Below are 18,486 nucleotides of genomic sequence, written 5' to 3'. Positions count from 1 at the left end.
TAATCATAATAATCATCCATCCATTATGTAAACCGCTTTTCCCGTTTATGGAGCTCAGCTGTCGTTGGGTGAGAGGCGTGGTACTCCCTGGACTGGTCGCTCGTCAATCACAGGGCTGACCTATAGAGACAGACAACCAGCCACACTCACATCCACACCAACGGGAAATTTTACAGTCACCAATTAACCTAACAGGCAAGTGTTTGGACTCTGGGAGGAAGTCAGAGTACCGGGAGAAGAGCCACACATGCATGTGGAGAACGTTCTCACAGCGCTTACCACTGCACCCCAACATGCAGCCCCATACTAAGCATAATAATAATATAAAATATATAAAATAAATGATTAAATTATATAAAAAATATTCTTATGGACCAATCACTGTGCACTTAAAGATGACATATTATCCCCCTTTTCAAACAGTCCCCTGTGGTCTAAATGAAACATCTGTGCTGTGCTTTGCTCAAAATATAACATGAATCAAGCACCAGAGGAGGTTTGTGACCCTGTGACACCTGTTTTGGTGTGTGTGTCTCTTTAAATTCAATGATGACAGAGGAAATAAAAGGAAATATTAAAATAGAAAATGTAAAGATCACTAAAACAAACAATTCACAATCACAGAGAAGAACAATTCGGACATTCCTTGGCATTTTTACTACCTCCTTCATATCCCAAATATTTCCTCCTGATATTCAAGATTTTAAGGGAGTCAGTTTGGTTTACTGTAACCAGGACACCCTTTTATTAATATCGAATATTCAGTTTATTGCCTCTTTCCTAGCAATCTTCAATTACCCAGTAATTGGTATTCCTTTTTTGTGTTAGAAGATAAGAAAGACTCTGTAAAGACGTGTAGACAACAACATAGTTGTTATTAAAGTAATGTATGTGATGATAAGTCAGATATCCACAATGGAAATTTAATAATTTATAGACAATAAACTAGGTAGAGGTACAGACCCATGTGGAGTAGATGTCACATCCATTTTTTAAAAATGTCAAACTAGTGTTGTAAATCTTGATGACTTAGTTGATAAAAAAAAAAAAAAATAACCCACCCACCTGGATCTGGGATTAAAGATTAGACCCTTTGTTTCGGATAAGGAATTCAGATTACAACAAATAATACGATTTTTTTTTTTCAAATTATGCTCTTTTTTTCCCAACAGAAACACCTCTGTTAGTTGTTGTTATTGATCATTTTTATCCTTAATGACAGTGTATCTCTGACAGCAGGGATTTAGCCAGCCGCTACTTGACCCGTTACACTGGAATAAAGGAACACGCTGCCATATGTCACCCCTGAGTCACTCACACACACACAGTACACACACAGAGCGAGAGAGCAGGTGGATTACCTCAGCGCTGCTTAACACATGGCTGAGATGCCGCTCGCTTTGACTGACGAGAGCTGACGAGGAAAAATACAAACATCCGCTATCAGAATGAAGGTAAGGCCACTTTCTGTCCTCAAATATTTAAGTATGCATGCAGTCTTGTAGTCCTTTTGTGAAAGCGACATGTATAACTTCTGAAAGTTCACTTATTGTTATGGTTTCCCATGATTCCTTGCATGTATAGGCTCTCTGTGTATACCAGATTTGAATGAACAATAGAGCATCATCTTTATTTACTGTGTCGATTGTGGAGTTGGTTTATGTCCTTATTCTTGAGGGTTGTTTTAGCCATGATGCTTATGCCACATTTTCCCAGTAATTTGTACTGAAAATATCTTTCTTTGATTTCTATGCACAACTCTGTGCTTCTTAAAGCTTCTCGATAAACCTCAGCAGGTTGTCATAGTCTTACTCTCAGGGATTGTCCTGTAAATCCCAGTGAGGACGCTACAGGAGAGGCTATAAACTGCTTAGGCCTGCTTCTCCGACTGATACAGTAAATAGACAATGCTTTCACTTACATCCTGTGGTCTGCTTGGGTAGCTGAATACTGTGTAAGATTAATACATATCAATGCTTACGATTGATTAAAAGGTTCAAGATTTATGCCACAAATTGGTGGATGAAAAAAAATAGAGCAGATGAAATGATAAGAAAAGATCTGCCATGAAGGAGAAGAAGAGAAGAAGAAGAAAGTATTGTAATTGGGAGATTATGTTCTAAGAAACCCTTCAATAAAAAGTGCAAAAAGTGTCCATTTCTGAAAACCGCAGTACATTAGTCAGATGTTTAGGAAGAGGAAGAGAGACCTACGAATGCTAAAAATGATCCACTGTCTGCAGTTATTTCTCCCCTGTGCTGCCATTAACAATAAAAGGCTTGTTAAATCTTGTGTTTAATATGAATTTATTATATCGTTGGTTTATATCTTCCATATAATATGTGTTTCTGAGCCTCTTTCACATGGCTCAGATTTCAATTCGGTGGAGTTATTTTTATCATTTATGTTTTATAGTGACAGATACGATATACATAGACAAACTGAAAATAGTATATCATAGTGTTTATAGTGGATGCTAATTTAGAGAATACTGAGAAGAATCCACTTATATACTTTCAAACTGACCTTATCTGAAAGTCAATTTAAAGGAAGATGGAGTTTTAGTAAGTGAACACTAGATGGCGGCACTGTCACACGTTCCTGATAAATACAAACTCATTCCTCTGTCAGGCACATTATGCCACCATTCATCAAGAGGGTGATTAGTTATTATCCATTATCAAGAGATACGTTTGGATTAGAGAACATAATCCCTGGATTATAATCCAGATTATCTCTGGGTGGTTTAATGAAATTTGCTGTGTTCTTCTTTATGTCAGACCTCCTTAAAAGAGTGTGTCATTAATGAACACATGAATTATAGAGAGCTGCATTAAGTCTGATGATTTGAACATTATAAAAAAAACTATAAAACACTGTTTAAAAGTGTTGTTTTATGCTTTTTAGGACAATTTCCTTATGAATAATACAATACCTTCTATAACAACTTTTTAGCAGGTTAGGTTAAAGGTCACATATTATCCTCCTTTTCAACCAGTGTAAATAAGTCTAAGAGCTCCCCAAAACATGTCTGTGAAGTTCCTTGTTCTAAATCCACTCTGATCCTGTATTTGATCATGCCTATAAACCACCTCTATTTTAGCCCTGCTCAGAACAGACTGTTTCTGTGTCTGTACCTTTAAATAAAATGAGCTGTGTTCGATACGTCCTACTGGAAGGGTTTGGGTTGCTTTGCCTTTTTTCACTTCATGTCCTATTGTTTACGGTGAGAAGGCAGACTCAGAGGGCAGAACAAACCCCTAGCTGTGGGAGTGTCACTCACCTGGGGGAAGGGTTACTGCCCTTTGTGATGTCATGAAGGGAAAATCTCCAAACAACCTGTTTGAGCACACATTTTCTGAAAAGTGGAGCAGGCAAAAGACAGAGAGGATGGACTTTTCTCATAATTTGGGGTTTGTAGACAGAAAAGGGACACATATTAGTGTTAGACAAACATGATAAAGTGAATTTTGAATAATATGTGACCTTTAAAATTTGTATACGACTACATTTTTGCAGCACACACTTGCCATAAAACTAAAATTGTACTTCTTTATTGGAACAACCCAAAAAATGAACAGGGCAACATCTACTTTATAATAGTTCTCCTTAAATGGAGGGACTTTATTAGAGCTATCATAAAACAATATTTCTCAGTTAATTCACTCAGTAAATTCCCTGTTTAGCCTGTCATCTATGGAATAAGCCATCCCCCAAATATTATTTTCAACATGGTATTTGGTTTTTAAGTTTTAAACTTGTTAAGTAACAAGATGTTTCCCTGATCATGTGTTTCTCAGGGCTTCAAGGCTCCAACCATGTGGCAGAAATTACAAATATACTACCTGGGGATTCTGAGAAATGGAGGTAAGTCTTTTTATTTACTCACAGATTATGTTTATATTGATGGATATTTATGTCACACACTACCTTGCCTTCTTTGTTCCTTTTCTGTGCAGACAAGAGGACGGACAGTTGGCCACTGGTTTACTCTCCGGTGCCCGTTGGTTGTATCTTTCTGTGTTACCTGTTTATTATCTGGCTGGGACCAAAGCTGATGGCCAACAGGCAGCCGGTCAACCTTAAACCTGTGCTGATAGTTTACAACTTCGCCATGGTCTGCCTGTCTGCATACATGTTCTATGAGGTATTACTAAAGTGTGAATGTAAAACGTTGGTGAGGGTTGTGTCTTAAAGTCTGAAAACCTAAATCATCAAAACATTGATATGTGATAAATATGGAACACAAAAAGGTGCAGAAGGATAGACATTCAAATCTTAAAACCTGTCTTTAAAGTTTCTCTAATTTTTTTTTGTAACATCAATGGATCAAATGTATGTAATGTGAAGGCCCCAGTGGAAAACATGCAAAACTATAGCACTCACAAAGGGTTGAATGTATTAGCGTTTAGCTGCAGAACACAGTCAAATCTTCTGAAGCTAAAGAGAGAGCAAGAGAGTGAATTTTAACCCTATAGTATCTTCTACTACATATTTATATTAGAGTTGCTCCATTAGTGCTTGACGTGTAAATACCAAGCAGACATCTGGTGTTGAAAAATTAAGCCAATGTGAAAGTCTAACAAGCTGTAGTTCCTCAAGTGTCCATTTGAGGCTGGCTGTAGAAGCCAAGGAATCTCCATTTTTACAGCAGAAACCAACATGTTTACAGCCTGCTTCAAAAAAGGAATGTGTTAACTGTTTGGGCAGTGATTTTATTTTTTCACTCATATGTTTTGATTTTATTCAGCCTGAGAGTCATCCATAATTTACATAATTAGAGGCGTGGCTGAGTTGATGAAAGGTGGACATACTGTAAAGCTGATTGACAGGAGGCTAAAGGTCACCGCCTCAGATCCCCCTCTTTGCCTGTTTGTAGATTGATCGGAATTAAGCCTGAGTTAGCGTTTCCAAAATGGTGTATGCTATCAATGTGCTTCATAATGCGTCTTCAGAAACCAATTGGTAAAGTGACTGAGAATACGTCCATGTTTCATACAGACTATGGTAATTACTTTAGCTTACAATTTCAACTTGAAGGTGATACCGTGTCACTCTTGTGTTAGCAGCTTGTTTCTACTGCAAAACAAAAAACCTTATTTAAGTTGTAATCGGATCAGAAATTCTTCTCCACAAAAATGGGATAACAGATCCTTCATTGAGTGAGTTTTTGTCTTTCAGTTCACAGCCTCTTCTTGGTTGGCCAGATACAGTCTGCTGTGTCAGCCTGTGGACTACAGTGACAGCCCACTGGCCATGAGGGTAAATCTTTTCACTGTGTTGTACATTTTCTAGATGCTGCTTCACTCTGGAATACATTTTATACTAAACCAATGTTATACAGGATCGAACCTTGATTACAACATACTCTTAAAGAACAGATGTCAATGTGTATCTTACAATTCAATGAAGCCTGTTCTTCTTGAAACTGTGTTTAAGAAATTATCTGAAGCAGAAATTTCCCATAACCAGTAGAAAAACAACGTTAGTTTAAGAATTTAGCTAGCAGACTAATCACACATTTGTCACCTTGTTGGGCAGATGGCCAGAGTGTGCTGGTGGTTCTACTTCTCCAAAGTTATAGAGCTCAGTGACACTGTGAGTATGAAAGTTTTTAATCAATCTATTTGTTATTTAACACACAAAATATGAATATAAACGACCTTAGTTACCCTTAGTGATCTTCTAACATGCTACACCCTGCATGTTTTTGTACCTGCAGTGTTTCATTATACTACACATTGCTGTGACATCTTACTGTGTGCTTGTATTTTTATTTGAACGGTTTAGATATTTTTCATCCTGAGGAAGAAGAACAGTCAGTTGACCTTTCTCCATGTCTACCATCACGCCACCATGATCTTCAACTGGTGGGCCGGGGTGAAATATGTGGCTGGTGGCCAGTGTGAGTGCACGCCAACACAACTGTCCAGTGTCACAAAACTGCCTCAAAAATAAACTCTTCACTTTATGTCCATCTAAAAGAGAGATAACTTCCTCCTGCATGCGTATGTGTCCACAGCGTTCCTGATTGGTCAGATCAACTCCCTGGTCCATGTGGTGATGTATCTGTACTACGGCCTGGCAGCTTTCGGACCGGGAATGTTGAAATACCTGTGGTGGAAACGCCACCTCACCTCTTTGCAGCTGGTCAGTAATTCTGTATGTGTGTCTGTGTATGCATGTGTGTGCATGTGAGTTTGTAACATTCATTTCTGCAGTCATAATTCATGTAGTAATTTTCCTTTTCAATTCTATTTAATTGAATTCAAACAATTTAATAAATTCCTCTAAGGGCAATTGGATTGGAGCAGCTTGTACATAAAGACATAAATAACCACAGCAACAAATACAACAATAAATTATAAATAAGAGTTAAACACTATTTCACTACATTAATGTGGCAACATGTTGACATCCCTGTAGAGGGGACGAGCCGGTGAACAGCAGGAACCTGGCAACTTAACACAACCGGTCATCACTACTGCCTGCTGTGTTGTCTGCGGGGAAATGCCAAACACAGTGGCAAACCACTACAACGTCCACCAGTCAGTTGAATCACCCACATCCCAAATTATGAAAATGTATGCACAGCCTTACTTTACTAAATATAATCAAACAAATACAACTAATATATTAGTTATTTAAAAAAGTCAACCCATCAGTCCAAATTATATATTTTTTGTTCCAGGATGTAAACATGAATTTCTGCAGTGAAAATTGGCATCTTACTGTGGGACCTTAAAAGGATGTCTTTTGGAGCCCAAGTGGACAGTCAAGGAACTGCAGTTGTTTTGCTCTTTAGCAATGGGCTTCATTTAACAACACCAGAGGTCGTCACTTTAGATCCTAGACTGTATATTAAGAATGGACCGAGCAAAAGCCCCCTGGGAGTGAAGCCATAATATTGAGAGCTCCCCCTGCTGACTGGCTGCAGTATAGGTTATAAACCCGCCTCGATGATAACATCATATGTCAAACTATGAAAACAAAATGCACATCTGATACATTTTTCTTAAGCCCAGTATCATCATGATAGTGTTTTACAAGTTAAGTTAATTTATAATTAATTAAGAAAACATAATAAACGCTAATGCAGGAGTCATTGAACTTCCACACCCACATAAGAATCTGTTCTGCTGTGGACTGTACCCACCTGAGTGACTTTTGCCTTTTTACAGCATTAGAAATTCACAATATGTCAGCTCCAGCTACGGCTACATTCTGGCTTCACCTGGTTCTTTGGCTGACTGACGCTGGTCACTAGTATTTACAGTTTATGCTTGAGATCGACTCACTCTTGGAGCCATCCTCTAGTGGACAAATTATCAACTGCAGTATTTCAACTGCAGCTCCTGAGGTTGCTTCTTGGTGAGATCTGGTGTTCTACTAAGTAACACAAAGACTCTCTCTGGTTATCTTCAAACCCAGAACTGTTTTCATCTTGTATGGTGCTGTCCAACTTTCTTGATACATTTGCAACTATTCCACCTTAAACAGTTTTGGGATAAGTCGAAAAATATCTAAGGATGGCCAAAAAGCCACATTTTTTTACACAAGCTTCAGTTTGTATCTTTTCCGCGCCGACTCAACACCACTTGCTTTGTTTGTCATTGTCCTGGTTGTAATAACTAGTCGGCTTAGAGGCGCTGATGCTCCTCAACTAACCACTAGACCATCTGTTTTCGACATAAATTGCTGATGAAGAGACAATACATCCTGTTGTGTTTCTTATTCTTTCTTTAAGTCTGCAACATATATAGGTCAGCAAGGTGACCGGCTGCCATTATGTAACAATAATTGTGCTGACCTCAGAGGTGACCCCCAAGCCTTTAACAGTTGGCGTCACGGTTTGGTGAACTGAGGCTGAAACAGTGCAGTTAATTGAAGAGTTTGGAGATTGCATTTCTTTGTGTGTTAACGGGGTTCTCTTTTGTGTTTTGGAGAGGTGATTATTAAATCACATTGGGAGGGAGGGATATGAACAATAATAAATGGATGTGTAGCGTTATCATTCACATACATAATCTCTGCCTGTTCTCTGGCTGTGATGGCATATTTTTACAATAACATGCTAAAGTGTAGAAACTGTTGCATTATAGGTAAAGTAACACTTTTTATAATGAACTTGATTAAGCACTGATGTCGAAGTAAGTTCAGAGTGGACGATCTCCCCCCATTCAAGCAACAGAACCTTTAGTGCTCAGTCTTTTTTTCACGTTCATTGCTCATGGATTTGAAACTGAGATGTCTAAATACAGATTGGTCAGGGGCCCCCCACAAATGAAAGATTTAGTCAAAACATCTGTGACACAAAACAATGCAAAAATAGGACATAGTATAAGACATAACAAGACAGTTGGGCTGGCTACCAAAATGCTCCTTAATGGTGTTTTCTTAACCTACCTGCTTACTGATGCATGTTATTTGAACAGCTCTGAGTTTCTCATGTTGTCTTTGACGGACAGGTTGGAGCCTTTAATCATATATCTCATCTTTCTCCATGTCTCCTATGAAAAAATGACTTTAGTGGAGTTATCATTTAAGCATTTTTATCCACACAAAAAAAATCTCCTCTGAAAACAAACTTTGATCCTGATTTCACTTGAATTTAGATTTTAACATGAATTGTATTCAATATTTTGTGTGGCCTTTAGAGATGTTTTAAATATTTCATAATATCTATTATTTCTTTTTTTTTTTAGATTAGTTAGAGCTCTTTTTGCCTTGATGTGATAGGACAGCTTTAGAGATTGAGAAAATGTGTGGAGAGAGAGAGAGAGTGCACATAACAGGGACAGGATCAAGAGTCGAACACTTTGACCAGTGTGTGGAGAACATTAACGTCTATGGACGACCTGCTCTACAAACCCAGACCCAGTATTTGTTATTTCTTAATCTCTGTTTTAAAAACTACGATGTTATAACCTCCCTGTTTTACTTCACTGCCTTTTTAAGCACGTTGTCACATGGAGTTTGAAAAACGGTCTTTAAATGAAGACTTTAAGAGTGCTCTCTAAATTAAGTATTTTATTATTTCTATAAAAGGGTTGGCATGTTCTGCATTATGTACTTAATGCATATACACAATGGTGTGACAAATAAATAGAATACTAAAAAAAATATTACAATTTAAACATGATAAGATGATATACACCGTAGTTTCTTAATAGATCATTATGGTGAGAATTGATTCACCGATCATCATCAGTATCTGCCAACATCAGCCCAGTGGAAAGACTTCGGCACATTGGCAAATAATATGGCAGGAACTGATGTTTATTTGTTGTTTCAAATCACCTTTATGCCAACATCTAGTACACCTAACAGATCAAGAGAAGATGTTTTTTTAATTTGGAGTCTCCTGTTGAACAAACTCTGACTTGTTTTCATTGTCAAATATGAGAGAAAATGTCGGCATTGTGGGAGTCTTCATCACAAGAAGCTCTCTGCAGAAGCAAACACCGGTAACAGAATCGGATATTGGCCACATTTTAATTTCAAACACTGGTATCGTTTTGTCCCTGATTTTCGGTGCATCTCTAGAATTTTGCCGTTTTTATATCACCAGTATGAGTGTCAAATTCTTTCGAGTTTTTTTAGGTGAATATCTTTTTGTTCATGTTTATTTTTGAGGATGTAAGGAAGTTGTTGCCTCTGTTGTTAAAACTTGCAAATGCTTGATGATGATTTTCTTGTTTCTTCACTCCTTAAATTGCTCAGATAATCTGTTGATCGGTTTGTCTCACTCTGCCTGTAACATCTTTCTGAGCGTCTCTCCGTCTGTTTTTCTCTCAGCTCCAGTTCTTCATCGTAACTATCCACACCACCTACAACCTGTTTGCCGACTGTAAGTTCCCTGACTCCATGAACATGGTGGTGTTGGCCTACTCGCTCAGCCTCATCGCTCTCTTCAGTAACTTCTACTACCACAGCTACCTCGCTAAAAAGAAGGCCAAGAAGACACAGTAAGAGAGACGCAGCGAGACAAATCAGGTGCATGTGAACGCAGAGAGAGAAAAGAGCTGACATGAAAGGATTTTAAAAACACAGGAAGGTAGCGTAGAGAGGACAAAGGAGAACAACAGAGGGGATATAAAAAGAAACGTCTGTTTGTTTGTTATGTTAATTCCTTCATGTTCATTATGTTATGGTAATTACAGCTTTATGTACAAAATACATTAACATGTGAAAACCTATACAGTGACACCTGAACAGTATTTATGTTTGTAATAAAATTCAACATTTTTCACCACTTGTATGTCGTCTGAATGATATTTTATCGGCTTTAGTACAGATCTATATTATATTCATTCATCCCGTCTGGTCATTCATCCAGCACAAAGCCCCCCCCCCAAAAAAACACTCAACACACATTAACCCTTGTTTCATCAGCCCCTCCCCCCAGCTGCTAATAGACAAGACCTTCTAATCGCTTTATTCCTCCCTCTCACCAATTGGCTGGTGGTTACAGCCTGCAGCCAATCATCTGTCGGCTGCCATTAGCTCTGTATCCCTGCATGCTCCATCTATTCCTCCCTTTCTTCAGATGAGGGTCCCCCTTCTCCAGTTTCTAACATTTAATCCATCTGACCAACTGGGAAACCCTGTCCCACCGCACAAACCCCCCAGCTCCATCTGTCATGATGTCTAAGTGTAATTGCCTGACAGACACGCCCCCTTGTGGAGAGAAATGAAAGAACTATTATGAGGTGAATAAATTACTCGTATCTGCTTCTTTTGCATTTTATTTCCCCAGCCTGCACTTATTCCCATTCTGTCCACTATCTGTTTCTCAGCTTTTATCTCTGGCTGCACATTGCTTTGGACCGTCCTCTGTTCCTCACTCAACAGGAGGGGAGGGAGGCAAAATAACACCTTGTTCACACCTTGTGAAAAAGCACTTTGAAGTGAGTAAATCATAGTTTCAGAGATGTAAGATGGAGAGGACATGATAGACATTATTGATTTAAGGCTAATTCTATTTACATTTATATTTTGTTTGATATGATGCACTTTGCCTTTAAGGTTGCTAATGGTTACGTTTGGAGGAGTGATATTGCTTTAAGACAAGTGAACCTATATAAAGGGAGTTATTTCAATGCCCATTGTTGTAGCAACTCCAAAAAGTACAATCATCTCTTTTACATTTCACAAGAAATAACCCCCCCCACCAAAAAAAACCAAAACAGAAGCCGAACTAGTCTTAGCAGTAAAGTAAGTTATATTAAAACAGCATGCATCTAAATCTGCCCAAAGGATTAAGGTGATACTTCTTTTGTACTTTTGAAAGGAGACATTTTTTCTCATAGTTTTTTTAAAATGTTGCTTCTTATTACCTTGATGATGTCACTCTAAGTTTAAGGTTATTTTACAGCGTCCTGATCATCAAAACTAATTTTAAATTAAAATCGCAAGCGGTGATGAAGGGCCCTCGCACCCCTGTGCAGCTTAACGTGGCTAAGCAGCAGGCCGTGAAGTTCGATTTGTGTAAAAGTCGTAGTACTGGCATGTTGAAACAGTCAGCGCAATGAAGATCACCTAAAATTTTGACTTAGAACAGTTCAGGCTGGCACTGTCATGATAGCTATGAAATTTGGAGGAAATTGAGCATTGTATATGAGATGTAGTACTTTTTGCTGTAGGGGGCGCTATGGTTGAAGTTGACTATTGTTATGTCAATGTGTTCAGAGGCAAACCCTGATCATACAAGTGAAATTTCAATCAGATCAGACAAAGTATATAGGATGTAGTACTTAGTCCTTGCAGTAGGGGGCACTATGGTTGAAGTTGACTATTGTTATGTTAATGTCTTCAGAGGCCAACCCTGATCATATTTGTGAAATTTTAAGTAGATCAGACAAAGTATCTGAGATGCAGTACTGCCTCTTTCCAGTAGGGGGCGCTATGTTAATGGCATAATTATATTAGGTTAGATGTGATCAGGCCAGTACTGACATTGTTCATGTGAAATTTGTTGAAAATCTGACATTATATATGGAAGGTAGTAGTTATTCTTTGCAGTAGGGGGCGCTATGGTTAAACTTTATTATTGTTTTGTGATTGTGTCCAGAGGCCAACCCTGAACATACCTGTGAAATTTCAAAAAGATCAGACAAAGTATACAAGATGTAGTACTTACTCCTTGCAGTAGGGGGCGCTATGGTTAAAGTAAATGATTGTTATGTCAATGTGTTCAGAGGCCAACCCTGATCATACCTGGGAAATTTTAAGCAGATCCGAGAAAGTATGTATGATGTAATACTTACTCCTTGCAGTAGGGGGCGCTATGGTTAAACTTTATTATTGTTTTGTGTCACTGTGTTCAGAGGCCAACCTTGATCATATCTATGTAATTTCGAGAAGATCAGACAAAGTATATAAGAGTTACAGTCACTTCCTGTTTGATGGCGATGTGATTTGTGGACTTCCTGTTGAGTTTTCGGCATGGGTTGAAGAGGCTTTTTTGTAGGTTTTGTCATGTTGGAAATGTTATAGTAAAATTCAGAATTGTAGGTTGAACGTGCTGCGGGGGCTGAATGTTTGAAATATTGTAGGGGGCGCCACTGAGCCATTAAGCCACGCCCACTCACTTAAACGGTATAAGATGTTTGACTTTACTACCAGGATTATATGTATGAAGTTTCGGGACAGTACGACTATGTTAAGCCCGTGAAAAAAATACTTCTTGTTTGATGGCGAGCGACACGTCCGTATGGCGACAGCGTTGGACGTAGGCATTTGAGCTTGAAAGTCTTGTATGGCCAAGGTGTTAGCATGGTCCACACCAATTTTGAGGGGAAAATGAGCTACCGTGTAGCAATGGCTAATGCTAATTGAGAAGCAGTAACTTCCTATTGTGAACAGGTGGCGCTGTGACTAATCAAAAAATGTCAATCATGGATGTGTTCAGGGCGGGTCCCGTATCATGCATGAGAAATTTTAATATGATTGAACACTAGATGGCTGAGATATAAATATTCATTTTTTTGGCAACTTGCCAAAACGCTCCAAAAAGTAGAAACGCACGCTACAGCCACGCCCTTTGACGAAATAACGTGCAGCGCACAACGAGATATGTTGAGACTGTCTAGAACGCACTGACACTGAGTTTGCGCTGATTGGATGAGCGCCCTCGGACAAGTGCGTTCAAATAGGAAGCCTGAAATCTGCGATTTTGGGCCATCATCGTGAAATTCAACTTTAATTTGTGGACTTGCTGTCGGGTTTTTTGAAATGCTACAAGAGGATTTTTAGTCCGTCCTGACAAGCTTAATATGCGTACCAATTTTCGTGAGTGTACGTGAAAAAAACCTTTATGGGGAGGCCATTTTTAAAATTTGAAGGGGGCGCCACTGAGCCATTTTGCGAACTCCGTTTACGAAACCACCAAAATATAAAATTTTTCAGGAGACCTGATGACCGTGGAAAGTTTGGTGAGTTTTCGGGCACGTTCAGGCCCTCAAAAGTGGCTGCAAAGTGGCAGAAGAAAAATAAGGAGGATAAAACTAATAATCGCTAGGGTTTCAAGAGGGTCCTCGTACGGTTCGTGCTCGGGCCCTAATAATTTGTAACAGGACTACAATTAAAAACCACTACTAGTACAATGCAAAAAGAACATACTTAATCAAAGCCAGTACTTAATGAGACAGTTTCACAGTCTGTTCTCATTCACTGTTAGTGCGCTGCTTTTGTGAGATCATAATACTAGCATTTAAGTTCATTAACCTAAGCCATCTTAAGGATTTACCTGAGGGGGAGTTTGTAAAGCGCTGTTGTAAGCGATGAAGAACTATTGCATCACAGCATCGACAATGGCGTCCTACTTCACGGCTAACAAAGGATCCATCTTGTCCAGTTTGTGGACCAACATATCCCAAGACTCACCAATTCAAAAGAGCTAACAGACTCTCAACCAACCAATTCAAACACTTTTCAATGCAAGTTATCGGTTTCTTTTTCATCAAATAGCTTAAACTTATTTTAACAAAGAAGGCCTAGAAACGTCTTAAGTAAAAGGTTGAGTTATGTGACGTTAGCTAGTTCCAGTGCAGCTGTGGAGGCTGCTTGGTGCTCAGAGACAAAAAGGGAAGTTGGTGACGCAAACAGCAAAGACTACGTTACACCAGACAGTTTCATTTCAATGTGGTCCGGGTAGTCTACGCAGGATACAAAGGCTTGGTCCTTCGGAGGATGCTACCCCTGAATTAAGACATGTAGATACTGAGGGAGTATGCATGAGTGGGTATCGTCAACATGGAAGTCAACATAACCATCTTAACTCACAAGAGGCTTGTGTCCTGAACTAAACCAAATAGTTTTGTCAAAGAGACCTAACATTGTATTAACAATGGATACCTTGACACTAAACAGGTAGAATCTTTTTTTTTATTTTGGATGAGACTCACAAGGAAAGTGTGACACAGAGTTGAAGGTCTAAGAACAAGCCGTATAAATCCTAAACTGTCAGAACTCATGGCATTTAAAAAGCATGTGAACCAGTTTGGAAGACATTTTGGTCATAGCTTTAGAACAGCCGATGTCTTTGGATCTTTGTGTTTGATTTCAAAGGAGAATATGAGATATGTATCAAAGCTGCCCACCCCCCTGCTGAGCTAGTTCAATATCAGAGCAGCAGCATGAAGTAAAACTCCATTATTCTCCAATCAGCAGATAGAAACATCGCCAAAGCCTTATTGAAAAATACAACAGAGACTCCACCCACTCATCTCCAAAAGAACGTCTCCTCTTGAGGAAACACACACACACTCACACACCCAAACACACACCCAAACACACTAAAACATTTAAAGACAGCAAGACCAGAGGAATCAAAACAACGTGCAGTCATTGGCTGTGTTCTGACCGACCTAACACAGCGTGAAAAACACTGGCCCTTCAGTCCTTTGAAAGAGGCCACTGTGGTGTGGACTGCAAATGGAGAGGGTTACTGCAACAAAAACTCAGGATCGTCTGGTTCTACAGTTTAACTTGGATTTTGAAGCTGAGTGAAGTTCCCCTCGTTAACATGGAGGTGATAAATACAGCAGCTAGCTTTGGGACAAACTCCCCTCACTCCCACAGAAACAGGAACGTTATACAACCATGAGTTTATGTCACTCAAATTATAAGTTGTCTATATAAATGACATCAACCTTTTTTAAAATTTTTAATTAACATGTGTCTATAGTGTTTCTACCTCATACAGCCGCTGTTCAGTATCGATTGCTCTGTGGAAATTGGTGGTGTTCTTTTTAATGTGTGGTTCTAGTATAGACACCAGCGAATCAAACTGGACCACTGACATCCTGAAATACACCTGGAAGCGATTGGGATAACTCTGCAGCTCCTTATCAACAAGATAACTCTCCTTCACAGATGGGTCAAACTCTCTCAGTAGTGGAAAACAGAGTAGAAGTGTGTAGGGAGCGGTTTGAGAAAAGCACTCTGACTTGCATGGCATTCCCAAACATTGATACACATTTTGTGATACTGTCAAAATGACCGCAGTGCAATGCTGGCTCTGATCTGAAGAGGGCCCTACTCCTAGACGGTGTATAAAAAGGTGTCATAACACTTTCCAGCTCCTCCTGGGGGATTCTGAGGCGTTCCCAGGCTAGACGGGATATACAATCCCTCCAGCGTAATCTGGGTCTGCCCCGGGGTCTCCTCCCAGTTGGGGCGTGCCTGGAAAACCGCTTTGTTAGTGATTTGTCAATCACAGGTAGCCACGCCCTAAAGCATGCATGACTTTATTGTTAAAGAACACGGTGAACTTGCAATTTTATAACAATAACTAACTAAAACACAAAGGTAAAACATCAACTTAGAGGTCATTTGCTGGTTGATTTAGAACCTGGCTTCTTTTTAGGCAACAGGTGAAGTCACCCCCTGCTGGACATAGGCAGTTTAAAGGCACTTCAGCATTGGCTTCACTTTGAAAGCATGAGACAATGTCCACCACAGTCTAAGGTCCAACTCAAAACTTACAGGGTTTTGGTCATTACTCATGCAGCCATGGGGAAAATGACCAAGGTTACACCTTTGTCTTTGCAAAGACAAGAATGCACATACTAGTCTTTTCAGTCAGACATTTTTTGCGTGGTCAGCACGTGAGAATGCAAACTGCTAACTTTTTTCTCCCCTGGAAGTTTTCCTGACAGCCTTCTAGCAAAATGTCCGTCTGAAGTATTTTTACTGCAAGCATTGGTGTGGGGTTGATGATGTTGATATCAAGGGTTGTGCACGTAATGAAGCTGCTTGCAAGTATGTTCTTAAACAGTCATATGCTGATATTGTGAAAACGATTTATAATACGCAGCTGTGATATAAAAAACCAAAGGTCATCATAGTGTTGGACTCCGCTGCTTGTCTGCTATTTCTGAGTTGTCCTCATTTCCTGCCTCTCATGAGACCTCTCATCCTGTCTATCAAGGAAAATCTACTGCTGTGAGGTGCATGTGTGAACAGGTAACTCAGGGAGATTTCAAGGGCAGTCTGTCTGCAATGTTTAAAAAACTGTAAGAAGTGCATGTGTGGCATTTATTCCTGCAATCTTAGATCGACTGATTGACCCTAAGAGAGGGCAGGAAAAAGAAGGAAGAATGTTACCGAACATTGATTTGAGCTGTGCAGGTTTTTAAGCACTTGGGAAAAAAAATCTTTTCATGTGTTTGACAAGAGAAGAAGGAAGGGATTTCAACACTTTTGTTAGCCCTAAAGGAAACACACACAGCACTTTGTCGAGGAAAAAAGCAGAATCAAAAGCTAACGCTGTAATAAAACAGCTCCACAGGGTCTGAATTTATCACCACAGAGTTTGCATACTTTCTCTATTGGTAGATGAGAAGCTCTTTTGAAGGCTGTGTGATGTCTGACACTTGGCTGACATCAGACAGTTAGCATTTTGCAGACTCTGTGTGTGTGTGTGTGTGTGTGTGTGTGTGTGTGTGTGTGTGTGTGTGTGTGTGTGTGTGTATGAATGCAACCATATGGCCCATACTCTATAACACAGAACACACTTGTGTAGCATTATAAGCCATATTTTACTGCTGGCAAGTACTTAATCTGCTCTCCATCTCAACACAAGAGTGATAGACACACACACACTCAAACACACACACACACACACACACACACACACACACACACACACACACACACACACACAAAGCTGATTGCCAGCAGCCCATTTAAAGAGTGATGTCCCCCGGCCTCGCTGCAGGCAGCGCTCCAGGTTGATTACTGCTGAGTGCTGTGCAGCTCAGGCATGACTGACTTTCTGGCTCACAGTCGCTTTGATCAACTTACGATTTTGCATCCTGATGATGGGTTTCATCTTGAGCGTTGAGAGAGTTATGGTGGGCCTGAGATGATGCTGAGCTAGTGGCAGGTATCACCTTAGCAATAACGCTTTTCACTTACATAGGACACCACTGAATGACTTCAGATCGACATGCATGTTAATTAAAACACTGAATTTCACAGTTAGCACATACATGAAAAAGCTTTTTAAAAAAGCATAAAGACTGTGGTGAACGTGCTTAAATCTGTGTGTCCTGGATCTTCTTTATGAATGACTCAGTGTTCGTCTCTTTGGTAACGGTGTCAGACAATGTTTGTGCTGCGGTCAGACTGAGGCAGACTGTAATTAATAATCAGGTTAGAGGGAGAGGATGTTGGAAAGCCCTCGAAGCTGCTGCCTCTAACTTCCTAGCTAGTGAGAGGGACACAGAAACACACACACACACACACACACACACACACACACACACAGACACACTCATAATTGTTGATAGCAAGAGGGGTTTGGCAATAAGAGGCTGTTAAGTGTACTTGAAGGTCAGCCACTGGGTTGTTTCGTACAATGAGGGTTAACAAGAGGCTGCAGCAATCTCAGCGTGATGGCCGACACTCGACAACAGGCAGGCTCGTGTTAATCAGCCAACCAACTAGCTAGTAGCACCTTGTCAAGTGTGCATATTTGTGTGTGTGTGTGTGTGTGCGAGAGTGTAATTAAGCAGGGAGCTTGCAATAGCCACCAAAATACACCCTTGGATTGAGACAGTGTTTTCTCCCTCTTTCGATAGTTCTTATTTTAGGTACACATTTTATTTCTTAAGAAAAAGCATCTTTCAGTCATTGAGTCATCTCTTATGTTTGTGTGTTTGTGCGTGTTCACGTGATTCTTTGTCTTCAACCAGAGAAGCCCCATCTGTTGGAGACATTGTCCCCATTTATGGACAATAGGATGAACCCGATGCCACCTGTATCCGTGCTATCAAAAGTAAAGGGGGGATGTGGGGTTTCACTTGACAGGTGGATAGTTTGATTTATGACTTTCATTGTTTGAGAGGAGATTTGTTTCAGATGGACTCAGTCCCGTTGGGTATTTCTTGATTTTATTCATGTTGCGATCGTGATTGTGTTAATGTTCCCCATTAGCTTAAATTGATTTCCTGTGCAGCTGCCACTTTTAGATATCCT

The 18,486-nt window shown here is 39.7% G+C and overlaps 1 protein-coding gene across 1 annotated transcript; it reads left to right on the top strand.

Annotated features, from left to right (window-relative positions):
• Positions 1-982: 982 nt before the first annotated feature.
• On the top strand, positions 983-10,259 carry elovl8a (ELOVL fatty acid elongase 8a). The gene is made up of 8 exons (XM_061043975.1): positions 983-1,454; positions 3,801-3,867; positions 3,960-4,147; positions 5,182-5,262; positions 5,542-5,598; positions 5,791-5,905; positions 6,023-6,150; positions 9,799-10,259. Exons 1-8 carry the CDS (start codon positions 1,449-1,451, stop codon positions 9,970-9,972), a joined length of 816 nt encoding a protein of 271 aa, XP_060899958.1. The 5' UTR covers positions 983-1,448; the 3' UTR covers positions 9,973-10,259.
• The last annotated feature ends 8,227 nt before the right edge of the window (positions 10,260-18,486 follow it).

The sequence above is a fragment of the Labrus mixtus genome, chromosome 8 (assembly GCF_963584025.1).
Source record: "Labrus mixtus chromosome 8, fLabMix1.1, whole genome shotgun sequence".
In the NCBI taxonomy this organism is placed as follows: Eukaryota; Metazoa; Chordata; class Actinopteri; order Labriformes; family Labridae; genus Labrus; species Labrus mixtus.
Note: the sequence above shows the minus strand (reverse complement) of the source record. Positions and strands in the feature narration are given on the sequence as shown.

Coding starts and splice junctions, on each gene's coding strand:
- elovl8a (XM_061043975.1), top strand. Junction 3,868..3,959: donor GGGGATTCTGAGAAATGGAG/GTAAGTCTTTTT, acceptor TTTTCTGTGCAG/ACAAGAGGACGGACAGTTGG. Junction 4,148..5,181: donor CTGCATACATGTTCTATGAG/GTATTACTAAAG, acceptor TTTGTCTTTCAG/TTCACAGCCTCTTCTTGGTT.